At 38.6% G+C, this 27508-nt stretch overlaps 1 protein-coding gene and 1 non-coding gene across 4 annotated transcripts in view; one reads left to right on the plus strand and one right to left on the minus strand.

Annotated features, from left to right (window-relative positions):
* The window catches only part of STAG1 (stromal antigen 1), a 333229-nt gene extending 308383 nt beyond the window's left edge, over positions 1-24846 (plus strand). For 2 of the 3 annotated variants that reach the window (XM_025043566.1, XM_006907217.3), the window contains 6 exons: positions 14969-15174; positions 18471-18645; positions 20468-20578; positions 21139-21253; positions 22673-22753; positions 22840-24846. In XM_025043566.1, the coding sequence (XP_024899334.1) occupies positions 14969-15174; positions 18471-18645; positions 20468-20578; positions 21139-21253; positions 22673-22753; positions 22840-22863 (712 nt within the window). In that variant the 3' untranslated portion in view covers positions 22864-24846. The remainder of the gene's footprint in view (positions 1-14968; positions 15175-18470; positions 18646-20467; positions 20579-21138; positions 21254-22672; positions 22754-22839) is intronic. The other variant, XM_006907218.3, reaches the window with a different exon arrangement.
* Positions 16772-16890, minus strand: LOC112475967. Its single transcript, XR_003044938.1, has one exon. It is a non-coding gene; the product is annotated as a 5S ribosomal RNA (ribosomal RNA).
* Positions 24847-27508: the final 2662 nt, after the last annotated feature.

The raw sequence follows: 27508 nt of genomic DNA on the forward strand, positions 1-27508 counted from the left end.
GACTTTATTTGAGCCAAACCGATGATGTAGATTGGGGAGCAAGATCTAAAATGCTCCACTGCAAAGAAGTTTGCATTTTAAATTAAGAAGGGAACATAAGGAAATGACATGGAGGTGGGAGAAAGCATGGCAGGGATTGGGTTACAGGATAGTTAACGAGATCGTGTGCTCTGTCCCGACCCGCAGGACCTAGTTATTGCGCGGAACCCGAGGAGGACCTTATCTGAAAGAAAACATGGGCGGGAGAAAAGAATGGAGGCAAGACAGTATTCTGATCAAGCCTCAAAATTTTATTCAGCAGCAAGAGTATTTATACAGGGCTAACAAAGGGGGGCAGGGCTAGCTGGGCGGGAGAGTATCTGTCACAGGCGCATTGGTTCTTAGCTGGTGGGGTGAGGAGTGGTAAGGGTTAGAGGGAGTGGGAGTGAAGGAGGGAACTGTAACTCTGGGCTGGGCTGACTGCTAGGGGGCTAACAAGATGCAGGATGTAGGTAAGGCCTCGCCTAGTCACAAGATTCTTTGTTCTTAGTTTTGGCTCCCAACACTTGCGGATGTCACGTTCTAGCACCATTTGTTGAAACTATCTTGGCTGTATTTATTGCCTTTGCACCTTGTCAAATATCAAACAACTGTATTTATATGTGACCTTTATTATGTTCCTTTGATCTATGTATCTATTCATTTCCCAGTACCACAATGTCTTCATTACTATAGCTTTGTTTCCCAGCCTTATAGAGATGTAATTGACATATGACATTGTATAAGTTTAAGGTGTTCAGTGTAACGATTTGATATGTGTATATATTGCAAAGTGATTACATTGTAGTTTTATGAAAAGTCTTCTAGTTGAGTAGGTCAGTCCTCTAACTTTGTTCTTTTCCTTCAATATTGTGTTGGCTATTCTGGGTCTTTTGCCTCTCAGTATAATTGTTAGAATCAGTTTGTCTTTATCTACAAAATAACTTGCTGAGATTTTGATGGGAATCAAAATCTATAGATCAAGGTCAAAAAAAGTGACACTTTAACAATTATTAAATCTTTCTACTCATGAACATGGAATGTCTCTCCATTTATTTAGTTCATTTCATTCATCAGAGCATTGTAGTTTTCCTCATGTAGATCTTGTATATGTTTTCCTAGATTTATACCTCAGTAATTATTTTTTTGGATGCTAATGTAAATGGCATTATGTTTTTAACTTCAAATTCCACTTGTTCATTTCTAATATATAGGAAAGCAATTAACTTTTGTGTGTTACGTTTGCATCCTATAGCCTTGCTAAAATTGCTTTCTAGTTCTATCAGTTTGGTTTTTTTGTCAGTTTTTTTTTTTTTTAATTATAGTTGACATTCAGTATTGTTTTATATTAGTTTCAGGTATAAAGCATAGTGGTTAGACATACATATGATCTATGAAGTGATTCCCCTCAATTAGTCTAGTACCCACCTGGCAACATGCATAGTTATTACAGTATTTTTTACTATATTCCCTATGCTTTACATCCTTACAACTGTTTTGTAACTAAGAATATGTACTTCCTAATCCCTTCACCTTTATACCCATCCCCTCAAACCCCTTTCATCTGGCGACCATCAAAATGTTCTCTATATTTATGAGTTTGTTTCTGTTACATTTGTTCATTTATTTTGTTCTTTAGATTCAACATATAAATGCAATCATATGGTATTCTATTTGGCTTATTTCACTTAGCAGAGTAACCTCTAGGTTCATCCATGTTGTCACAGATGTTAAGATTTCACTCTTTTATGGCTAACATTCCATTGTTTATATATACTACATCTTCTTTATCCAAATCTTCTGTTGATGGACACTTATGTTCCTTACTTATCTTTGCTATGGTAAATAGCATTGCAGTAAATATAGGGGTAATGTATATCTTTCCTAATTAGTGTTTTGGATTTCTTCAGATAAATACCCAGAAGTGCAATTGCTGAGTGTTATGGTAGTTGTATTTTTAACTAACTGAGGAACTTCCATACTATTTTCCATAGTGGCTGCACCAATTTTCAAACCTACCAACAGTGCACAAGGTTTCTATTTTCTCCACATCCTAGCCAATACTTGTTGTTTATTGCTTTATTGATGATAGTCATTCTGATAGCTGTGAGATGATATCTCATTATGATTTTAATTTGCATTTCTCTGATGATTAGTGATATTAAGCATCTTTTTATATGTCTATTGACTATCTCTATGTCCTCTTTGGAGAAATATCTGTTCCCATCCACTGTGCATTTTTTAATTGTTTGTTTTTATGGTGTTGAGTTGTGTGCATTTTTTACAAATTTTTGGTATTAAGTCCTTATCAGATGTATCATTGGAGAATATCTTCTTCCATTCAGTAGATAGTCTTTTTATTTTGTTAATGGTTTCCTTTGCAGGGCAAAAACTTCATAGTTGAATGTGGTCCGAATTGTTTATTTTTTCGTTTGTTTCCCATACCCAAGGAAATATCAGGGAAAAAAATCAAGAGCAATGTCAAAGAGTTCACTACTTATGTTTTCTTCTAGGAGTTTTATGGTTTCAGGTCTTACATTAAGACTTAAACCACTTTGAGTTTATTTTGTATATGGTGTAAGAAAATGGTCCAGGTTCTTTTTTGATATATCTGTCCATTTTTCCCAATATCATTTATTGAAGAGACTGTCTTTACCCCATTGTATGTTCTCGCCTGTTTGTCATAGATTGAATGACCATATAGGCATGGGTTTATTTCTGGGCTCTCTACTCTGTTCCATTGATATATATGTCTGTTTCTATACCAGTATCATGGTGTTTTGATTAGTATAGTCTTGTAGTACAGCTTGATATTGGGTAGCGTAATAACTCCAAATTTGTTCTTTCTCAAGATTACCAAGACTATTCAGGGTCTTTTGTGTGGTTCCATATATTTTTAAGGTAATTTGTTATAGTTCTGTGAAAAATGCCATTGGTATTTTGATAGAGATTACATTGAATCTATAGATTGCTTTGTGTAGTATGGACATTTTTACAAAGTTATTTTTTTCTATCCCTGAACAGATTATATGCTTTCACTTATTTGTATCTTCTTCAGTTTCTTTCTTCAGTGTCTTATAATTTTCTGAGTACAGGAAGGTCTTTTACCTCCTTGGTTAAATTATTTCCTAGGTATTTTAAAGTTTTTAATGCAATTGTAAATGGGATTGTTTTCTTAATTTCTCTTTCTGATAGTTCGTAATTGGTATATAAAAATGAAACCAATTTCTGAATATTTATTTTGTATACTGCCACTTTACTGGATTTATTTATCAGTCCTAATAGTTTCTGGTGGACTTTTCATTTCTTTTTCTTGTCTGAATGCTGTGGCTAGCACTTCAAATACTATGTTGAATAAAAGCGGGGAAAGTGGGCAATGTTGTCTTGTTCCTGATCTTATGGAAAACACTTTTAGGTTTTCATCATTGACTATGATGTTAGCTGTGAGTTTGTCATATATAGCCTTTATTATGTTGAGGTATGTTTCCTCTATTCTCACTTTGCAGAGAGTTTTTATCAAATGGATGCTGGATTTTATAAAACGCTTTTTCTACAGCTATTGATAGGACTCTGTATTTTTTTTAATTTTTATTTTTCAATTATAGTTGAAATTCAAGATTATATGAGTTTCAAGTGTACATCATCATGGTTAGACATTTATGTAACTTACAAAGTGATCTCTTCGATAAGTCATGCACCCATCAGACACCATATATAGTTATTACAATAGTATTAACTATATTTCCTTTGCTGAACAGTACATCTCCATGATGGTTTTATAACTGCCAATTTGTACTTCCTTAATTTTTTTAATTTACATTTTTATTTTTTTTCAATTATACTTCACATAAAATATTATATTACTTTCAGATGTACAACACTGATTAGATAGACATTTATGTAAATTATTAAATTATCACCCTAATAAATCCAGTACCCATCTGACACCATACTTATTTATTACAATACTACTGACTATATTCCCCACAGTGTACTCTACATCACCATGACTATTTTGTAACTACCAATTTGTACTTAATCTCCTCACTTTTTAACCCATCCCCCCAACTCCCCTCCATTCTGGCAACCATCAGAATGTTGTTCTACCTATCTATGAGTTGCTATTTTGTTTCTTCCTGTATTTTGTTCTCGAGATTCTCATGTAAATGAAATCATATGGCATTTGTCTTTCTCTGTCTGACTTGCTCCACTCAGCACAATACCCTCTAGGTCCGTCTATGTTGTTGGAGATGGCGAGATTTTGTTCTTTTTTCTTATCATTCAGTATATTCCACCCTGTATGTGTACCACCTCTTCCTTATCCATTCCCCCGTTGATGGACACCCCAGTTGCCTCCCTATCTTGGCTATTGTAAACAATGCTGCAATGAACATATGGATTCACAAGTCCCTTCAAAGTAGGGTTTTGGTTTTCTTTGGATAAATACCCAGAAGCAGGATTACTGGGTTTTTCTTTGTCTCTTGTTATGACCTTTGTTCTAAAGTCCATTTTGGCAGGTACAAGTGTTGCTGCCCTAGCTTTTTTCCTTGTTTTGTTTTCACTTTCATGAAATATCTTTTTCCATCCTTTTACTATGTGTGTTTTTTGATCTGAAGGGGGTCTCTTGTAGGCAACTTATGTAAGGGTCTTGTTTTCTTATCCAATCAGCCACCCTGTGTTTTGATTGGAGCGTTTAATCCATTTACATTTAAAGTAATAGGAGGGAGATATGTAGTTAGACATTATTCATATTTTTTTAAATCTTCTTCTTCTTCAAGAAGTCCCTCTAACATTTCTTGTAATGCTAGTTTGGTGTTGATGAACCCCTGGTTCATTTTCTGGTCTGGGAAGCTCGTTTATCTGTCACTGAAGTTCTCAATAATAGCTTTACCGGGTGGGTAGCGTAATCTTGGCTGTAGGGCCTTGCTTTTCATCACTTTGACTATTTCGGGCCAATCCCTTCTGGCCTGCAAAGTTTCTGTTGAGAAATCAGCTGGCAGTCTTATGGGAGCTCCCTTGGAGGTAATTAACCGCTTTTCTCTTGCTGCTTTTAAGATTCTCCTTGTCTTTAACCTTTGGCTTTTTAATCATGATGTGTCTTGGTGTGGGCCTCTTTGGGTTCATCTTGCTTGGGACTCTCTGTGGTTCCTGGGCTTGTATGCCTGTTTCCTTCACCAGGTTAGAGAAGTCTTCCATCGTTATTTCTTCAGAAAGGCTTCCAATTCCCGGCTCTCTCTTCTCTTTCTGGTACTCCTATAATGTGAATGTTGGTACACTTGATGTCGTCCCAGAGGCCCCTTAAACTATCCTCACTTTTTTGGATTCCTTGTCCTTTCTGCTGTTCTGACTGGGTGTTTTCTGCTACCTTATCTTCCAGATTGCTGATCTGATCCTCTGTTTCATCTTATCTACTGTCAGTTCCCTGTGATGTAGTCTTCTATTCAGTTATTGTACTCTTCATTTCTAACTGGTTCTTTTTTATATTTGCTGTCTTCATTACGTTTTCTGCCCCTTTGTTAAAGTTCTCACTGAGTTCATCTACTCTTCCCCTGAGTTCACCGAACATCCTTATAACCAGTGTTTTGAACTTGGCATCTGGTAGATTGCTCATCTCCATTTTGTTTAGTTTTTCTTCTGGAGCTTTGTTCTGTTTTTCATTTGGGACATGCTTCTTGGTCTCCTCATTTTGGCTGCCTCCCTGTGTTTGTTTCTATGTATTAGGTAGAGCTGCTGTGTCTCCTGGTCTTAGTAGAGTGGCCTAATGGAGTAGGTGTCCTGTGGGGCCCCATGGCTCAGACTCCCCGGTCACATGAACCAGGTGCTCTGCATGCGTGTCCCTTGTGTGGGTTGTGTGTTCCCCCCTGCTGTAGTTGAGTCTTGATTGCTACGGGCACCTCAGTTGGAGTGATTGACCCTCAGTCCGATTGATTGTGAGGATTTGCTGAGACTACAGGGGAGGAGCTGTTATGCAGGGGCTGACCCTTATGAGAAGGATTCACTTTAGCTGGACTCTGGTGCCTGTCCAGTCTGCCCTTTGAGTGTGTCATTTGTAGAGATGAATTGGTGGTTCTCTGGCTCAGTTTGAACCCACCACAGGCGAAGTTCAGTCGTAGCCTGTGCCCTGCCCGGGGCCACCTGATATGATCCAGAAAGCTTTCTGTAGATGTCTTCCCCCTCATTGGGCTTGGAGATACCTGAGAGAGACTAAACTGCGAACTGATGCTAGCTGCTGCTGCTGGTGCCGTACTTGGGGCTGGTAAGCAAGAGGTTTGGGGTATGCCAAGGTCAGATGCCACTTGTTTGGGACTTGTGAACCTTTGAGAGATTTCAAGCCAGTCCATAGCATGAGCCAAGACAGGCCATTTGTATGGAAAAGCCACAGGAAGTGGGTTGGGTGGGCCTCCAAGTTGGGTAGAGTAGTTTCTCAGGGAATCACCAGGGCAAGGGGACCAGTGTTAGCCAAGTTGACGGAGACTCAGATATGACGGCCATCCGAGTCTGCAAGCTGGTTTGGGGGAGGACTCAAAATAAACAATAGATTCTGCCATAACTTCTGCCTAGGAGAAAGCTTGACCCACCAGCCTTGGAGCCAGACCATTCAGTTCCACCCCATATGTCCTTGGCACCTTTCGAGCTGCTGTCCTAGCCCTGGAGTCAAGAATGAGTGAGTACATCAGTAAATTCATGTATAGGCCCGTTAAGAGGAGCCCCTGGGACTCCCGTTGCCCTCCATCTCACTCAGCCACAGTCTCTGCTGGTTTTCACCTCTGGAAGTTGTAGGGACTTCTTTTCTCAGCACTAGAACCCTAGATTGGGGAGCCTGGTATAGGGCTAGGGCCCCGTGCTCCTCCAGGGGACATTCGCAGACAGAATATCCCTCCCAGTTCTCAATCACCACACATGGCTGTAGGTCCATCCATTTTCGCGTCTTTGCCCCTCCTACCAGTCTGGACATAGCTGTTCTATATAGCCTTATTATAGGACTTCTGTTCACCTAGACTTGAGGTGATTCTCACTGATGATTATTTTGTAGGTTAGTTATAATTTTTATGTGGCTGTGAGAGGAGGCCAGCACAGCATTTTCCTACTCTGCCATATTGACTGGAACTCTTGGTTTCATTGATCTTTTGTGATTTTTTTTAGATTTTTATTTCATTTGTTTCTGCTGTGATCTTTATTTCCTTCCTTCTACTCACTTTGGCCTTTGCTCTTCTTTTTCTAGTTCCTTTAAGTATAATGTTAGATTGTATATTTGAGATCTTTGATGTTTTTGAGGTAGGCCTGTATTGCTACGAGTTTCCATCTGAGGAGTGCTTCCACTGTGTCCCATAGGTTTTGGATTGTTGTATTTTTGCTTTCTTTTGTTCAGGGTATCTTTTGATTTTTTTCCTTGATCTCATTGTTAATCCATTCATTGTTCAGTAGCATGTTATTTAACCTCTCTATATTTGTGTTTTTCCATTTCTTATAATTGATTTCTAGTTTCATACCACTGTGGTTGGAGAAGACGTTTGATATGATTTTCGTTTTTTTAAATTTATTGAGATTTATTTTGTGGCCTAACATGTGGTCTATCTTGGAAAATGTTCCTTGTGCACTTGAAAAGAATCTATATTTTGCTGCTTTGGGGTAAAATGCTTTAAAAATATCAATTAAATCCATCTGGTCTAGTGTGTTATTTAAGGCCACTGTTCTTTTGTTGATTTTTCAGTCTAGATTTTTCAATTGGGGTCAATGAGGTATTAAGGTCCCCTACTATGACTGTATTACTGGAAATCTCTCCCTTTATGTCAGTTAATATTTGCTTGATATATTTAGGTGTTCCTATGTTGGGTGTGTAAATGTTTACTAGGGTTATGTCTTCTGGTTGGATTGATCCCTTTATCATTATATTAATGTCCTTTTTTGTCTCTTATAACCTTTGTTTTAAAGTTTATTTTGTCTAAGTTTTGCTACCCCAGCTTTTTTTTCATTTCCGTCTACATGTAGTATCTTTTTCTGTTCCTTTTACTTTCAGTCTGTGTGTGTCTTACTCTAATGTGGATCTCTTGTAGATATCATATGTATGAGTCTTGTGTTTTTTTCCATTCAGTTACCCTGTGTCTTTTGATTGGAACATAGCTTATGAGCTGCTATGTGGGTGCTGACCCCACAAAACAAGATTTGCCCAAGTGGGCTCTGGTACCTGACCAGACCACCCTTTGGTTGTGCCACTTGTGGGGCTAATTGAGTATTGCTTTGTTATGGTCTTAAGCTGAACTCCAGGTGTGTTGGTTCTTGGGCCTCTTGGGAGTAGCTCCTGTGCAGGCCAGTGTCAGCCACTGCTTGTGACTGGCCCTAGGCTATTGGGTAGGAGCTACAAAATGATCAGGTATTGGTCACCCCCTTTGCTGGATCCAGTGGTGCATGTGAGAGGTCATGCTGTAAACCTGAGGCTGTCTGCTACCAATACCAAGCCTGGGGTAGCTCAGCAAAAGGTCCAGGGCATCCTGAGGTTAGCTACTACCTCCCAACTGCCAGTAAGGCTCAGCCGCTGACGGAGCCTCATGTGGTTCACAAGTTGGGTGAGGCAGGGTCTCAGAGTCACCAGGGTAAGGCAAGTGGTGTTCACTGGGTTAATGCAAATTCAGGCTTGGTGTCAGTGCTGAGCCTGGGGCCACTCAGCAAAAGACTCAGAGCATACTGAGGCCAGCCACCTTCTGCCTGGGGCCTAAGTTGTCCAAGAAAGACTACAGCACAGGCTGGGGCTGGTTGCCCATCATTGAACGTGCCTCCTGTGATGACGGAGCCAAGGTAGGCTGCTTGCTGCTGAAAGAGCCTCCTGCAGAGCGCCTCCAAAAATACATTTGGTGGTGTGTGAATTGGGTTGGGCAAGGCCCGAGGGAGTAACTGGTGTGGAGCAAGTTGATTTTACCAGTTAATGCAAATTCAGATTTGGCCATGTGGGGAAAAGGGTTCAACATAGAAAAGATGGTGGCTATCCCTCCAGCCCTCACTCTGAAGCCACACAACTCACTCTCTCCCTGTATGTTCCTGGTGTTTCCCAAGCCTCTGTACCTCCACCAGAGCCCTGGGTAAGTTCCTTTGAGCAAATAGGTCTGTGTGCAGGCCCTTTAAGAGGACACCTGGGTTTCCAGTAGCCTTCCATCTAACCCATATGTTTGGAATCTCTGCTGATTTTTCACAGCTAGATGTTGTGGGGGCTTCTCTTCCTGGCACTGGTGCTCTGGCCTAGGGGCAGTGGCCATTTTGGGGCTACCACCCCTTGGTTGTCATGGGGGACACCTGCAGCTGAGATACCGCTGCCAATTCCAATGGCTACATGGGTGTAGGGCCAACCTATTTTGTGTCTCCACTCCACTTTTTAACAATCTGAACATAGCTTCTTTATATCCTTAGTTATAGGAGTACTGCTCAACTAGTCTTCAGATGGTTCTACAGGTTGATTATTCTATAATTTATAATTTTAGAGGAGGAGGCAAGTACATCTTTACCTACTCTGCCATCTTGACTGGACTCTCATTTTCTGTCAGTTCTTTAGGATTTTCTACGTAGACAATCATGCCATCTGTGCTCAAGGACACTTTGATTTCTGTCTTCCCAATCTGTATACTTTTTATTTCCTTGTTTTATTGTATTAACTAGAATTTATTTCCAGTACAGTGTTGAAAACGGGAATGCTAAGAGGGGGGACCTTCTTGTGTTGTAACTGATTTAGTAGGAAAGTTTCAAGTTTCTTAGCATTAAGTATGATGTTAGTTGTACAGTTTTTTGTAAAAGTTCTTTATCAAGGTGAGGAAGTTCCCCTCTATTCCTAGTTTACTGAGAGTTTTTATCATTAATGGGTGTTTTTGTCAAATGCTTTTTCATATCTATTGATATGATTGTATGAGGTTTTTTTGTATCCTGTTAATGTGACAGATTACATTAATTTTTGAATGTTGAATTAGCCTTGCATACCTGGGTTACATCTCGCTTAGTCATGGTATATATCATTTTTTTTACATTGTTAGGTTATATTTAATGTTTTGTTGAGAATTTTTGTATTTATGTTCATGAAGGTATTACTCTGTACTTTCCTTGTGATGTCTTTGGTTTTGGTATTAGGGTAACACTGACCTCATAGATGAGTTAGGAAGAATTCTTTCTGCTTTTATCCTCTGAAAGAAATTGTAGAGAATTGGTATATTTCTTCCTTAAATGATTGGTTGAATTCACCAGTGAAGCCATTTGAGCCTCATGATTTCTGTTTTGGGAGGGATGTTAATTATTGGTTCAATTTATTTTAATAGGTAAGGCCTATCAGATTGTCTATTTCTTGTCTTAGTTTTGGCAAATTTTGTGTTTCAAAGAATTGGTCTGTTTCATCTAGATTGTGAAATCTGTGGGCATAGAGTTGTTTATAGTATTCCTTTATTTTTCTTTTAATGTCCATAGTTTCTGTGTAGTGATATGTCCTCTTTTATTTCCAATATTAGTAAATGGTGTCCTCTTTTTTTTTTTTTAGCTAAGTTAGCTAAAAACTTAGGTTTATCAATTTTATTGATCTTCCAAAGTACCAGCTTTTGATTTTGCCAATTTTCTCTGATTTCTTGTTTTCAATTTTATTGATTTCTACTCTTTTTGTTATTTCTTTTTTTCCACATTGGATTTGATTTGGTCTTATTTTTCTGGTTTCCCAAGGTGAAAGCTTACCAATTTTCAGTCTTTTTTTCTAATATGTACATTCAATGCTATAAATTTCCCTCTAAACACTGCTTTCACTGCATCCCACAGATTTTGACATGTTGTGTTTTCTTTTTAACTTGGTTCAAAATGTTTTTTAATTTCTCTTGCAATTTCTTCTTTGAACCATGTGTTGTTTACAGGTGTGTTGTTTAGTCTCCATGTGTTTTGGAATTTTTCCATCTACCTTTCATATCGTTCATTTAATTCCATCATGGTCTTAAGAGCAGACATTGGATGATTTCTGTTCTTTTTTAAATTGGTTAAGGTGATTTATGGTCCAGAATGTAGTCTGTCTTGGTGAATGTTCCAGGGGAGCTGTATTCTGCTGTTGTTGGAAGTAGTAGTTTGATATCTAGGTAATTGATGGTGTAGTTGAGTTCAGCTGTGTCCTTACTGTTTTTCTGCCTGCTGAATCTGTCCATTTCTGATAGAGTGGTATAGAATTCTCCAACCATGATAGTGGATTCATCTCTTTTTCTTTGCAATTCTATTAGGTTTTGCCTCACATAGTTTGGTACTCTGTTGTTAGGTACATACACAATAAGGATTATGTCGTCTTGGAGAATTGATCCCTTTTTCATGTACTGCCTTTCTCTATCCCTGATAATTTGGTAATTTCCTTGCTTCGAAGTCTTCTCTCTCTGAAATTAATGTAGCTACTCTTGCTTTCTTTTGATTAGTGTTAGCACAGTATATCTTTCCCCATCCATTTACTTTTAACCGATATGTGTCTCTGCATTTAAAGTTTCTTGTAGACAGCCTATAGTTGGGTCTTGTTTTTTGATCCACTATGATGAACTCTTTTACTCGGTGCATTTAGACCAGTGACATTCCAATTATTATTGATATACTTGGGGTGATAGCTACCACATTCCTTACCATTTCCTATTTGTTGCCCTTGCTCTGCTATTTTTGTCTTCCACTCTTTTTCTGCCTTTTATGGTTTCAGTTGAACATTTTATGATTCCATTTGCTCTCCTTTCTTAGCATATTGATATTTTTTAAAAGTTGTTGCCCTAGAGTTTGTAGTGTACATTTACAGCTAATCTAAGTCCACTTTCAAACAACACTATACCAATTCACGGGTAGTATGAGTACCTTATAATAAAATAATCCAATTCATCCCTTCCATCCCTTGTATCATTACTATCATTCATTTAATTTTTAAGCATATATAATTGAATATATTGTTGGTATTATTACTTTGAACAAACTTATTTAGATCTAATTAAGAATAAGAAAAAATAAGTTTTTATTTTACTTTCACTTATTCTTCCTTCGATGCTCTTCCTTGTTTTATGTAGATCCAAACTCCTGACCTATATTATTTTCCTTCTCTCCAAATAAATTCTTTAACATTTCTTCCAAAGTAGGTCTATTGACAACAGAGTCTTTCAATTTTTATTTGTCTGAGAGTCTTTATTTCTCCTTTACTTTTGAAGGATAATTTTGCAGGGTACGGAATTTTAGGCTGTTGGGGTTTTTTTTGTCATAACACTTTCAAATATTTCACTCCACTCTTCTTGCTTGCATGGTTTCTGAGAAGTTAGATATAATTCTTATCTTCATTCCTCTGTAGCTAAGGTATTTTTTTCCTCTGGCGTCTTTCAGGATTTTTTCTTTATCTTCAGTTCTCTGTAGTTTGAAAATGATATGACTAGCTGTAGTTCTTTTGGTATTTATTCTGCTTGAGGTTCTTTATGATTCCCATATCTGTGGTTTGGTATCTGACATTAATTTGGGGAAATTCTCTGTCATTATTGTTTCAAATATGTCTTCTGTTCCATTCTGTCTTCTCCTTATGATATTCCCATTTTACATATGTTATACCTTTTATAGTTGTACGACTGTCCTTGGATTTTTTTTTTTTTTTCATCTTCATTCTCTTTACTTTTTGGTTTTTTGGTTGAGATACCCTCTAACTCAGAGATTCTTTCTTCAGCCATATCTAGTCTCCTAACAAGCCCATCAGAAGCATCCTTGTTTTTCCATTAGAGCTCTCTGCATATTGATCATAGTTGTTTATTCCCAGTTTGAAAATTCCAGCATTTCTGCCATGTCTGGTTCTTATCGTGCTCTGTCTCTTCCAATTGTGTTTTTTGCTTTTGGTATGCCTTGTAATTTTGGACATGATGTGCTGGTAAAAGGAACTGCTCTAAGTAAGCTTTTAGTAATGTAACGATAAGGAGTTGTGGGGAGGGAAAGCATTCTGTAGTCCTGTGATTAAGTCTCAGCCTTTTAGTGAGCCTATGACTCTGGTCTATGAATTTCTTGTGTGCTTCTCAGGTTTTTTTGTTTTTGTTTTTTCCTTCACACTTAGGTGGATCAGGATAAGTAGAGTGGGATGGAGTTGGCTATTTCCCTTCCCCTAGGTCAGTTAGGCTCAGGTAATAATATCCCATCAAGGTTTAGGGTCTGGTTAACTAATTTCCTCCTGAGGAGAGGCTTTGTTAAGAACAATGTGCTCTGCCAGATTTCAAAATAGTTCCTTTCCCCCTCCCCTTGCCAAAAGGACAGTGGGAATTTTCTCTGATATTTACTGTAGGCACATGGTTGAGTTTCTGGAGATAAATCTCACAGTACTGTGGGGGTCTCATCTGTGACTGGGTCCCTTCTGGAGTTTCTAACTCTCAGACTTGTCCATAGTGTGCCTCCAGCAGTTCAGATTTTTCTACCCCAACAATAGTTCCCAAGGTGGTTTCTGTTCGTATGTTTGTTCCAGTAAGCTGTGACTTCCTGTATTCACCTGTGTCTCCAATCTTGGAGGCAGTGATTTTCCTCTCTTATGGATCCAAGAAGAGTTGTTGATTTTTTCAGTCTGTCCAACGTTTTTACTTGTTAGGATGCATTGGCAGCTTACAAGCTCCTTGCATGAGGAACTGAAAATCAGTCTGTTGTGATTTTATTTTTAAGCCTGGCTTCATAGGAGTTGCTACGGGTCAGAGCAGCTTATGTTCAGCCAGCGTTTGGTTAGATGTTGTGTTTAAGCCCTTCTCTGTGTTGATAGATCTGTGCGGGGCTTGGGGAATGATTTCAAAGCTGCCCCATCCTCTGTTCTATTTGCCCATGAGTGCGTGCAGCTTAGCATATGTGCACAGCCTTTTTTCATTCCAGGATTGACTGTGATCCCAGGAGGTTCTGCTTGGCTGTGATTCTCAAATTTCTGGCTGCTCTACTTTCTCATTGTTGCTTCGAGTATTAAAGAGCTACCAGCACCCTCATATTTGTTTTTCAAGATTTCCATTACTTTCAACAACACTCTTAGGCAAGGAATAGTCTATACTCTATTCCAGATAAAGTCAGTCCTCCAAAATAGAGCTGGAAATCTTTATCCTATAATCTGCCTCAGCTCCTGGGCAGAATTTTTTATTCTACTGAACAGGAGCTGGGGGCTGGGACAGCATCCCTCTTCTCCCAGAATAACATCCCTATTCTGTGAGCAGGGGAGCTGAGATGGGACATTCAGGGCCCAACATTCTTTAGCCTGCTGTGCCTGGGGTAGTTACTACCCAACATATGTGGCTTAGAGCGGGTAATGGGGGGAGCTTCATTTCTCCAGGCTGCTGTCTAGAAGGGAGCTTCTGCAACACACAGATGGCCTGCTTCTTCCAGGGTAGCTCTAAACAGGGAGCTAGGATGTAAGAGAGTTTCCATAACACAGAGCTGTGGTAGGGGAAAAGAGAATGATGCAGGCAGGATATGGTTCAAATGCTACAAACTTTGTTTTTACTGAGACTTAATAGATTTTCTTGAATAAACGTTTCCTCCATTTGCTTTATGCCCTTAGGACAATTCCTAAAGATTTAAAATAACTGTCTTATAATTTTCACCAGTTAAAAGGTGTTTTGCTGGAGAGAGGGTGTATGCAAAGCTCCTCACTCCATTCCAAACTCCTGTCTTGGTCTGACCACTTTAAAAGAAAATTCCCTTTTGAGCCAAATTTCTGATTTTTTTTTTCAACATTGGTACTTAAAAATGGAGAACTATAGGAAAGACCATGCGTGCGCGTACACACACACCCTTGGTAATATATCCACTTGTTTAAAAGTATTCTAGGACTATGTGAAGCAAAACCTTAAATTCTCAGTCCTTCTCTTTCCCAAAGTAACCACTGTTAACAGTATATCCTTAAGGATTTTTCAGAACCTTCTGAGAGAGGCTCAGGTTATGAAAAAATTAAGTGCCTCTATGAAAATCACTGCTTCTTCTATTGTGTTTCTAGTCATTCATACCTAGAAAAGTTCCTTACGGAGCAAATGATGGAAAGGAGGGAAGATGTATGGCTTCCACTCATCTCGTATAGGAATTCATTAGTCACTGGAGGTGAAGATGATAGAATGTCTGTGAACAGTGGAAGCAGCAGCAGCAAAACCTCTTCAGTAAGGAATAAGAAAGGACGACCCCCACTTCACAAAAAAAGAGTAGAAGGTAAGTCTGCCTTTACTCTATGAAACAAATAGCTTTGCTGATGTTAAATAGATAAATAAAGGAGCAAATAATCTGTTGAAGCAAGATAATACTGTTGAGCACATTATTTCCTTGTATATTTGATACACACTGAGAGGTTCAGGCAAAAAGTTTGAAATAGACAAAGTGGGACAGAAAAGAGTCAAAGATAAGTTGAAAGAGCATAGAACACAGAGGAAGATAGGCATAGAGGAAAAAAAGGACACAATTATAATACTTTATAAATTTGGTCCCATATCATAACCCTCTGATACGGCAGTCCCCAGCCCTTTTGGCACCAAGGACTGATGCTCTTATGAGAATCTAATGCCTAAAGATGAGGTGGAGCTGAGGTGGTGAGGCTAGTGCTGGAGAGCAGCTGCAAATACAGATGAAGCTTCACTCCCTCACCTGCCACTCACCTCCTGCTGTGCATCCTGGTTCCTAACAGGCCATGGACTGATGATACTTGGCCGCAGCCTGGGGATTGGAGACCCTTGCTCTAATACATTAAATTTTAAATGATAGTTATAATGTTATTCTGTTAAAATTCATACTAATATAGGAGAGATTCTGGTAAGTTGAGGGTAGACACCTGCAGCAAATTAAATATATCAGAACAGCTTTCTATTTCTACCCCCCTTGGATGGACCATTTTTGTATATTAAAATAGTAATGGCCAAATCTGGTTTTATAATCCTCATGAACTGTGGGGAATGAGAAAGTTGAATAATAATGAAAATATGATCAATAGTAGATATTAATAGATCCAAAAAGACTAAAATATCTTTTATTAAAGCAGCATTATTCTTAAACTAAGAGAAAACTCAAAGTTAAATGGTTATTTCCTCAAATAATCTTCCTCATTTTCATGCTTCTCCTAATAAATTTTCTCCAAACCCAGAGAGGAGGGCAATGACCAGAATCCTGTACTCTTGATTCTCTTTTCTTTGTACCTTTCAGCATCTCACTTCTGCTACCTAAAAAATAGTGACTCATCAAAGATTCATAGATGTAATATTCATATTAGCCAGCATTTATCAAATCCTTGCTATATACCAGGAATGTGCTTTACATGCAGTCTATCATTTAATCATTTATTTGACTAATATTTATAAAGCACTTAGGTCAGTCTTTGGCACCTGGTACGTGTTATATAAATGTTTTTTTATAAATTAACTCTTAAGTTCAGTACCATTATCCAGATTTGACACAGAAGAAACTAAGGCCTCGGAAATTTTAAATAACCAAAAAAAAAATTCACTAGTGGAGCAGTCAGAATTATCACTTTAGAACTAAAAGAAGCATATAGGGCCAGATAACCTAATTTTGTAATTGTTAAATTATAAAAAAGTATACTTGCTCTGTAACAATTTGAAATTTACCAAGTGACTTAAGCAGGTTGCATGCCCAGAACTCCTACATAGCAGAGTTTTGCAAGAAGTATTTTCATTGAGGAATCTTTATGTACGTATGTATGTATGTACGTATGTATGTATTTAGGTGAGGCAACCCTTGGTTGACCTCACAGATTGCAAGGACCTTGTCAGCTTACAGTCCCTTATTTTTTATTTTTTTACGCCTACAGCACCTGGTCATCCTAGGTGGTCTCCCATCCAAGTACTAACCAGGCCCAACCCTGCTTAGCTTCCAAGATCAGACGGGATTGGGCTTGTTCAGGGTGGCATGGCCATAGACTCATTGAGGAATCTTTAGGAGTTAGGAGGATCTCTTCAAGAAGAGTGAGTTCTTCCTGAAGTTATTTATTCATTAAGTCTTTATCAAGAACCTTCCTAAGAACTGCACTAAATGCTGGAGATTAGGTATTGATAAAAAAAATAGCTCATAATACAGATGGGGAGACAGAGAAGTAGGCAATTCAGTTTGGTAAATGCTCTGATTGGCCAAAAAGGTTCTCTGGGAACATACAGGTAGTGACCAAACTTAGTGAATCAGGAAAGATATTCTGGAAAAGATGACATGTAATGGAGAGCTGAAAGATAAGTGTACCAGGTTAAGAACCATTTTTATGATCATGCTGATATCATTCTTATGATCCTAAAAATTGAAGTGCAGCAGAGAATAAAAGTTTTGAATTAAATGTTAACTGGAAATTGGTATGAATAAAAAATGATGAAACATATTCTTGCTGATTAAGATTCATTAGTGAGCTTCAGGTCAGTGGAATGACCTTAACCAAACAACAGGTAGGTATTCCCAGGGACAGAAAAGCTAATAAAATGTACATGTGTCTGACAAAATTTTGAAAACCTAAGAAATACACAGAGAGAAAGAATGTTTGATGGCAGATGAAGAACCTAACATGCACATATCTCTGAGACTTAATGGGGGAAGAAAAAGAATGGGATTCATACTATGTGATTAAAATTCTTAAGAAGGAAAGACATAGCAGTAATATTTTTTAAAGTCTTCCATATTAAGAAAATTCAGAAATTTATAGGTTGACACTTTACAATTAAGTAATATTTTATCAAGATATAGTTTAGGTATGCAAATAATTCTTTAATCTGCTCAGATCTTTATAAATGATCTTACGGCAAAAAAACAGTTCCTGGACCCTTGAAGAAACTTAAATGTAATTAGAGATAACACATGCACATGACAAATAACCTACTAGTGCAGGACAGTATATAATTTATTTCTAAATAATCAGGAATAATTCTGTTTCCTGTACAAGTTAAAAGAGAATGGTAGGTGGGGTTGGATGGGGAGTGATCAGGGAAGACTTAGGCATGAAGAGTGAGCCTCTCAACACATTCCCACATGTATGACCTGGAAAAAAGGTTTATTTTTCTTGGGACCAGTGTTGTGCAACAGGACTTGCTGATTTCTCAGTAAAGTCCAGCCAGACTTTTAGTTCTACTGCCTGAGACCCAGACTTTAAGTGGTACTTCCTTTGCTTGAGCAAAGCAGGCTACAGGGGTCTCAAGCTGGCCCCATTCTTCCCTTTCTATGGTGAATTAATCCTTAGAGGTGGAAGGACTTGAAAAGATGATAATGTGAGGATAGGTAACATCTGATGGTTACATACATTACCTCATTTAATCTTTACAAACCTGTGAGGTTAGGTACTAATATCCACATTTTGTATATGAGAAAACTGTATTTTGGAAGTTTAACAGCTTATACAAAGTCATACCAGTGAGCGGTGTAACTGAGATTCAAACTAGGCAGTCTAATTCCAGAGCCATTCTATAACTTCTACCAGCGTTTACTCTACCCGTGATGTTCTATGACTCTAAACTGGAATTTTACAGATGAAAGTCTGGATAATACGTGGCTAAATAGGACAGACACCATGATTCAGACTCCTGGCCCCCTGCCAGCACCACAGCTCACTTCCACTGTCCTGCGGGAGAATAGCCGGCCCATGGGAGAGCAGATTCAGGAACCCGAGTCCGAACATGGTTCTGAACCCGACTTTTTACACAAGTAAGTAGTAAAAGTTCATTTTCTTGACATAAAACCATTAACTGTTAAAGAAAAAAACTATCAGGAAAAAAACTACATTTGTTCATCATTTTACTGGTCAGTTAATGAAAAAACAAAACCACAAATAGAAGTTAAATAATTTATATTAGAAGAGGTATAATAAGTCTGTCAATGCTTATGGATATGAGTTCCTCAGAGTCCAGAGACTTTTCTTTTAATGCATGGTTCTCACTATATGCAACTTTCAGTCGGAGTCTGCACATTCATTCATTGGACAGGTCCGTTTCTTCTCAGGGACTTGCCAATAAGACATGCAGGTTACTTCCTTGGCAAGAGAGCCTATAAGAGTCTCTGCTAAGGTTGTTACTTGTCTGAACACCAAATAGACTATGTGTTACCTTTATATATATTTAATTAATAGTACTTTATCTTGATTAACTTTATATTTTAAACTTAAAACTATTTGTGGATTAAGAATTAAAATATTTGATAAATTCTAAGAATTGTTGCACTTTCGTTGAGCAAATCAAGATCTTACCTTTCCCCACAGTAGTGGTTAAAATGGTTTCTAGTACCAGAGCTCTGAAATTGTGGTTCCATGACTTTTGCAATTTAAAAAAAAAAACAAACCTAAACTTTTTTTTGTTGTTTTACATCCAACTTGGAAATTCTCTTATCATTTCACTTGTGTTTCTGTTCATATTGGGGTAATGCTATGAATTACTCTGAAGGATCAGAGAGCTATCTCACTTGAACTCAACAGATTCAGCAGGTTAGAAATGGAAAGAGGCAATGATAGAAGTATTCAGTTCCTGGGTTTTCATAAGGCATGTTTGCTCTGAGAATCTCCCTTTCTTCAAAGCTGAAAGGATAATTGTCAGCCACTACATAACTGGGCATTCTTAGTTTACCATATGACCAGCTTCCTACAAGGGTGGGTTCTTTCTTATCTGAGCAGCCTGCCTTTCTTCCGTGACCTTACCACTTGTCAGTCCCTCCTATATGTGGTCTGTCTTCTTTTCCCTGCTGTAGATATTTAGGTTTAATCAAGGTGGTAGCCCCACATAAGACAGCTACTTTTCATCCAGCAGATTTTATCAACTAAAAATCATTAAAGTTTACATCCTATAAAATTCCCAAGAGGCATGTTTATGCAGTGTATATGTGCTGATAAGTAGAGTACAGGTGCAAATTTAACCCAGCATGCACCAGACTCCAGATTTCCTCCTAAGATCTGAGAAAAACTGTTATACCTTTCCTTGTTCAACCCTGGAGGGCTCTGAGCTACCAAGCCAGCATTGTTTCTGTCCCTTGGGGGGGCTGGCTGTCCAGCTTGGAACACTTTTGAGTATGACAGCAGCTGAATACAGAGGTCCGAGAAGCACTTGTTTGGCAGGGATTTGGGGAACAAAGCTGATAATTTAAGTACCTGTAGGAGAGGGAAAAGTTTTTCTTCAACACACTTAAGGCCCCTAGCTGGGTCAGAAAAGAGTCTGTCTCCATTTAGAGGGGAATTTATTTCCCAGAGCTTTTTTTGCATTTATGGCTTATTAAATGCCTGCAGCTCAAAATAACTCTCAAAGAGGCATATTTTATATGGTGACATATTCTCATTTCCTAACACCTAGCAACTAGCCACAGCCAGCTTCTCTTGGAAACTTAGGGATCTCTTTGGCCAACTTACTGCCATTTCTCAGCCTTGGCCCTGATCCAGCTAACTCCCCTGACACGGGAGATTAGACCAGCCATCTATGGCCGCCTTAGCATGGAACTTACTAGCTAAATTCATTATCTGCTGCCACAACATTTATTTCTCTCTTAGTCCTCAGATGCAGATCTCTTGGTTAGGCCAGCCAAAATTAGAAGACTTAAATCGGAAGGACAGAACAGGAATGAACTACATGAAAGTGAGAACTGGAGTAAGGCATGCCGTGTAAGTGTTACATCTAGTATCACAAGAATATAATCACTGTGTGATGCTGGTCATTTTGTGGAATGACTTGGGTTTCTCTGATATTTGGTCTGAGGAATTAAAATCATAATTCAGGATATACTATGCAGCATAGGTCAGGAACAGAGGGCATGGGCTCTTGAGGTTTTCAGTGTTTAAATCCTTGTGCTGCTACTTGCCAGCTATGTGTCTCTGGGGAAGCTCTGTTTTCTCTGTGCTCAGGTTTCTTATTTGTAAATTTGAGATAATAGTACCAATCATTTAAGAGTTTTGTGGGAACCGACACATAGCTCAATAAAAGTTTACTATTGCTGTTATTGCATTTAAATTATACTTCCTTCTGATGAACTGAGATGAAATCTTGAGTAAACTGAAGGAGTGATCCTTAATCACCTTAGGTTCACTATCATAATTTGTATAGTCTATAGATTGTAATCGGAAGGTGTGCTTTCATTGGTTAGAAGAGTTAATATAAGAAAGAGCCAGGACTCCAGATTTGATGAATCTGCACAGCTTTCTGACTCCGGTTTTTTCTTTATCAGTCGGGGCCTAATGGAAGAAGATGCTGAGCCTATATTTGAAGATGTGATGATGTCATCCCGGAGCCAGTTAGAAGATATGAATGAAGAATTTGAAGACACCATGGTTATTGATCTGGTAAGGAAATTCATTTTTCTTCCGTTAAAATATGTGAAGACATTGGTGTAAGAGATGCTTTTGTTTTCAGAAACCTGTGGGAGGAAGCGAGATGAGAAGGAGTGGGTAACACTGACCAGCAATGGACAGGACCAGTGTAAAGCTTGTGGGCATTCAATAAGCTTATGTGGTTTTCAGGCCTGCTTTCAGAGCAGTCAGATTTTGAGCTCTGGCAATGACAGGAACTGATTCCTTCTTATTACCTTCTTGAAAAAGAGCTCACACTAGATCTGGTCTCTTATACTTTAAAATGGAGTCTGACAGTATACACTGTGTTCCAAAATAACCACCAAATAGATTATTTTGTTCAGTGTGAAAAGACAACTTTGAAATAAATAAATCTGAATATAGACTAGGTGTAGGTGATATTAAGAAATTAACTCTCAGGAATAGTAGTGCACGGTGGTTATGTTTTTTAAAGTTTCCATCCATTAGAGATACTGAAGAGATATTGAAGTAATTATATTAGAGATATTGAAGTAATTATAGATGAAATGACAGGAATTAAAAAAAAAACGAGATTCAGTGAAATAAGATTGGCCAAATGTTTGACAATTGTTGAAGATGGGTGATGGGAACCTGGGAGTTCATCATACTACTTTCTCTTTGTATTAATTTTCTAGGGCTCCCATAACAAACACACTGACTGTGTGGCTTAAACAATAGAAATTTATTTTCTCATAGTCCTGGAAACTAGAAATCTGAGATCAAGTTGTCAGCAGGGTTGACTGTATTCTGAGACCTCTCTCCATGACTTGTAGATGGCAGTCTTCTTTGTCTTTACTCTGTGTCTCTCTCCTTATAAGGACACTAATCACATTGGATTAGAACCCACCCATATGACCTTTTACCTTAACTCTTTAAAAGCCTTATCTCCAAATAACAGTTACATTTTGAAGCACTGGGGTAGGACTTTTACCTATGAATTTGAGGAGACATAATTTAGCCCATAACATTCTGCTTTGTATGTTTTGAATTTTCCATGAGATCATGTCACTCTAATCTATAACCTCCTTTTCTCTGGTCCATCAATACGTTTCCATCTACCTGCTTTGGGGAATTCAGTGAAGGTCTCACCTAACATTTGATCAATTTTATAATTACTCTGTGATTTACAGATGTTGTTTCTAGGTCCAGAAATTATATGCATTTTACATGTTCAAATGATTCATAACTTAAGACTTTTTTTTTGTCTAAGTGATCATTTAAAGCCAAATGCACTGTTAAATTTAATGTATATTCCATGTAAAAGCCAGATTCTTTCAAAATTGACCCTCAAAAGTTATAGTACCATCAGAAATAGAAATATTAGCTGATTATCACAGTTCATTATCTTACTATTTCTCAGGAAAAAATTAAATAACTGGCTTCTCTTTCCAGCCCCCATCAAGAAATCGGCGAGAGAGAGCTGAGCTGAGGCCAGATTTCTTTGATTCTGCAGCTATCATAGAAGACGATTCAGTAAGTGTTAAATTATTACTGCTTTTTATTTATAGTTTCTGGGTCTTGTTTGTGCCTGAAGTTAATAATTGTTTCTCATTTTCTAGGGATTTGGAATGCCTATGTTCTGAAGTCTGAAGAAAATTTACAAATCTGGAACTCTATTATTTAGAGCTAGAGGCCTATATACTGTGATAGCTTGTATGGGGGAAAAAACACTTTTGATGTGATCTGATTTGTTTTTTAATCAAATGATTGCAGTCAATCCCTTCTTGCAGTGACAGAAGAGGAGCATGTAAATTACCCAAGGGAATGTTGGTGAATGTCACCTCAGAAAGACTGATCTGAAAAGTCATTTGTGTCCTAATACTGGACTTATCCCAATACAGATGTGTGTTTTTCTGGAGGGAGGAAGAAATTTTAAATTTTTAAAACAGCTGTCAAGATAAACACTGTTATACACCTGTTTTATGAAAACTCAGCATTGAGTAAAAAAAATATTTTTAACTTTATTTTCCTGTTATACAATTTAAAAACCGTTTTAACATTTTGCCTTTTTATGTTTTAAAAGCTAACCATTTTTATTAAACCTATGAGTAAGCAGCTCATTTTAATTGCCGAAGAGTGTTTTGGAGCTCACTGGATTTGGTTGACCTTGTGGAATACAGAAATATGGAGGAGCAGAAATATTGACAAGCTAAGATGAAATTCTGACAGTGCATCTCTGCCAAAAACCACACGCCCTCTATGGATATGGCTATGAATTCCCAGATTTTATATACTCTTGAATAAAAAGGTTTATTTTTATTTATAAGGGGGCATAAAATAAATGTCCATGCAGCCCTTTTTTTCCAACAGATGGTGTACACCATTCATTTTATATAGAATAGGGAGATTCAAATACAGTACATTTTCTATTGGTATTTGTTCTGTGCATTTTTAGCAACTTCTACCAGCAAATAAAGTATTCTCAGTAAAACAAAAATGGTTCTCAAGTTATCAGTTTGCTGTTTTTACCACTTAATTTCATGCCCTGCCAAATTCAGGTTAGACTTCCATTTTCTTAAGATAAAGAACTCCTTTGCCATGCAAAAGTAATTTTAAGTGTAACATAACTGTGTCTACTTCCCATGCACTTAATACCTTTATGTGCTAATTTTGTGAATTAAGTTTACCGATCATAGGAGTATGTGCTGCATAGAAGTCTGTGCTTAGAGGGTGAAGTTCCTAAGCTTACCTTGAAATACAGCTGCATTTCAGTGTTAAGTGTGCATATTAAGAATAATTCGTTTGGGGAAAAAATATGAATCTTCAGGACAGCCTTCAATGGTTTAGAGTTACAGTCTGCTTCGACCTTTTATGACTTGCTGCTATTGTTTTTAAAGCCCACTTAGTTTCTTCCTTTCTGATTTTTAAAGTAAGCCTCAGAATTTCAAACCAATCCATCCCCAGCTGTTTCGGGGCTGGTTTTTAAAGTAGCTGCAACAGAATCATGAGGTTTTCCCTTTTTACCAAAAATGAAAAGCATTTTTTAAAAGATCTGTGAACCCAATGATTATCTTTTGTGTAGGAAAACAAAATGGATTATTTTCTTCACCCTTTTAGTAAACAGATTTTTCTCAACATTTGTATAGTTCTGAAAAAACTCAGTTGCCAAAAATGTTTTATCTGCTAATTTAGCAATTTCTGGGCTCCAGTTAGGGGGCTGGGGTCTCACTTTCTTCCAGAGATGTGGGCTTCACTGGAAGTGAAGGGGCAGGAATGACTGGACAGTCCACCATGCCAGGCTTGCCTGTGGTTCTGGCCAGGGAGCAAGCCAGGAGGTGCCCTGGCACATGCACAGATTGATCCTTTGCTTGATGGTCTCATGTGGAAAACAGATGCTGACTTAGAATTGTAGACTGACTACCATGCAACAAAAAAAGGCTTAATATCTACTCCAATGGGTTTCCAATTCAGTTTGAAGTCAGTTGAAATTTTGTATTTTCAGTGTCTCCTTGATTGGTTTTGCTAGTAATTCTGTAAATTGTACATTTGCAATATGAGGTTTTTTTCCTTTTGTACAATTTGAAACTGATGCTTCACCTTTCCTTTAATAAACTATTCAAAATCAGGCTGTGGTAGTCATCCTATTGTTCCTACTAGGTAAAGCTTTAAAGACATGATTTTCTGTCCTGCTGCTCTTGAGAGTTTGCTCTTACAATTTGTTACAAGATGGCAAAATTACTGTGCCAGTGAGATTTTTAAGAAAGCAGAAATTTAGGACTAGCTCATTTTCTTTCATTCCTTGCATTTCTCGTGAGAGTGGGTAGGCCAAGCAAGTTGTCTGTGGTTCAAGAGGTTGAGTTTTGGAGAAGGAATTTAGGGACTATCCACTGATCTGTAGCCTGAGTCCTCCCTTTGCCTGAGATCCAGACCCTGGGCTCTTGCATGGTTGTTCCCTAGCAGTGGTCTTTTAAAGAACACCTGGATTCTACATGGCCACAAGTAAGGATTTTTCTTGATACTAGTGTATACTTAAAAAGTCATACCCTACACTTTATGGGCCTGGCCATGTTTTGGGGGCTGTGTTCCTCAGGGATACAGGGTGTAAATCAGCAGGTGAGCTCTCCAGGCAGCTAAGGAGGGAAGGTAAATAAGGATGGGTTTGTCTCTGGCAGCTCATCTTGAAGGCTACAAGCTTATGAGACGAGACCAGGGCTTTATCCAGGTATGACTCTACCTTAGGATAATCTTGAAAACTTGCCAGCTGTTACTTGACTATGACTCTCTTTGGCCCTGCTCCCAGAAAAGAGTACATCAACTGAAGAACAGTGTCTTCATGGGAAACAAAGGCTTAGTGCCTGCTCAGGTTTTTCAATATAAACAGACCAAAAATTGAGGTAAGATTCCATATCTGCCCTAAGTGCCTTGCTCTGTAGGGGTCTCTATCAGGCTTCATGTTTTGAAGGACACATGAAGGAGGTAGTTCTCACCATCCAGGACAGTAGTGACATGTCAGAACCTACCTACTAAGGCTGCCACGTCTGCCCAAATGTGTTGATTCCACAGAGGCTGCAGACTGAGGTACTGCCTATTAAGTGGCCATAGCTCATTTAGAATGGTGGAGAGCCCATGCTAACAGGTGCAGTAGTTCTCTCTAAAAGAAAGTCATGGCTCTCCAGAAATCCTTTGGAACTAGAAGAACATGAAATACGTTAGTCAAACAGTTTAAGTCTAGGCTGGTCCAAGGGTGGGGTGAATATCTTCACAGGCTTCTCTGGGTGGGCAGACCACATCTTAAGCACCAGCATCAGTGCATCCAGAGGCAGAGAATTAGGCTGGGGAGATCAAGACATGGTCAGAAGAAAAACTGGAAGTACTTTCTAAGAAGCACTGGAAAGCTGCATTGTGGACATGCTACCCATTACTCCAGCAACTCAAAAAGATGACTGGCCAACGCACAAGGTAGCGAAGCTTTCCCAATCTCGTAGTTCTTTGGATCCTTTGAGGCAATCCCAGGGCAGCAGACCACCACCTTTCTCATCCCAAGCCTTAGGAGCTCATCACACTTATTTCATCAGTTGAGAGGCAATATAAATAGAAGACAGGCTTGGGGTTCAGAAAAATATGCCTGGGTTCAAATCCCAGCTTCAGAACTTGGCTTTGCTTACTCGGAGCCAGTGAAGGTCCAGCGGGACGCTTGCAGTGCCTCCTACCGTCTACAACTATCAGTCTAAAGACAGGCACTTGCCAGCATTCTGCTCATTGAACTTAATTCCTCTCTGGTTATAAGAATCAACATTTCTTTTTCCCCTTAAAGTGAGAACACCAGTTGGGAAAAGAATCCATGCACAGCAGTCTACAATACTGTCACCGTTCTCAAGGCATTCTGCAGTCCACAAGGCTGGTCTGCTTGACAAAGCTTCCAAGGTTTTGCGGCTTCATGTTTCCTTGGCCACCAGCTTGGTTTTGAGATTGGACTTCTCCCACCATCTCCACTCCAAGGTTTCCCAGAAGCCTCTTTCCAAATGCTTTACTGGACTGGTTCCCCTGCTTTGATAGCAGGCACAGGCACAAGGCTTTCTTAGCATCCAGATTTCACAACCTGGTAAAACACTTCTTAGACTCTATCCTCAAAAAGAAAAAAAAAAGCTCATGTGCACTATTTTTATATGGACTATAGCACAGTTAACCCCCAAACAGTCCAAATCCTAGACTGGTGACCCCAAAAAGTGCATGGCCAGACAATGTTACAATCCTGAGCCATGTACTGACCAACTTGCAGGAGTCTTCCTTAGCCAGGAGGTCTCTAAAAGCCCAGTACTCAGACATCTCCTTCCAGTGGTTTACAGTCTTCCTGCTGGTTCTGTACTAGCTGCCAAAGAGGAATACAAAGAGCTTCTGTCCCCTAGGAACTCTCACCACGTAGTTAGGAATACAAAAATATGTATAAGGCAGAAAACCACACAATCAGGTACTTAAAAAAAATACCTTCTGTAAACAATCAGTTCGAGCTCACAATTTGAGATGAACTAATGGGAGAAATCAGGCCCTTGAGCATGATGAGCAGGCTGGAGAGCAAGGGTGTTCCAAGGTGGAGGTGACAAGCTAAAAAACTCAGGCAAGGAAGGAAAGGACAGACCAGAACTTCTATGTTGGCTAAAGACTTGGGAGAACTGTACTATCCTATCCACTGGAAGTGCCAGAACAGAGGAATGCAACAAAATCTGGACCTGGAATTCATCTATTAGCTCAGAAGGCTTAGGGGGACGCCACAGAGATGAGTGGAGAGGG

Source organism: Pteropus alecto, unplaced genomic scaffold, assembly GCF_000325575.1.
Source record: "Pteropus alecto unplaced genomic scaffold, ASM32557v1 scaffold92, whole genome shotgun sequence".
In the NCBI taxonomy this organism is placed as follows: domain Eukaryota; kingdom Metazoa; phylum Chordata; class Mammalia; order Chiroptera; family Pteropodidae; genus Pteropus; species Pteropus alecto.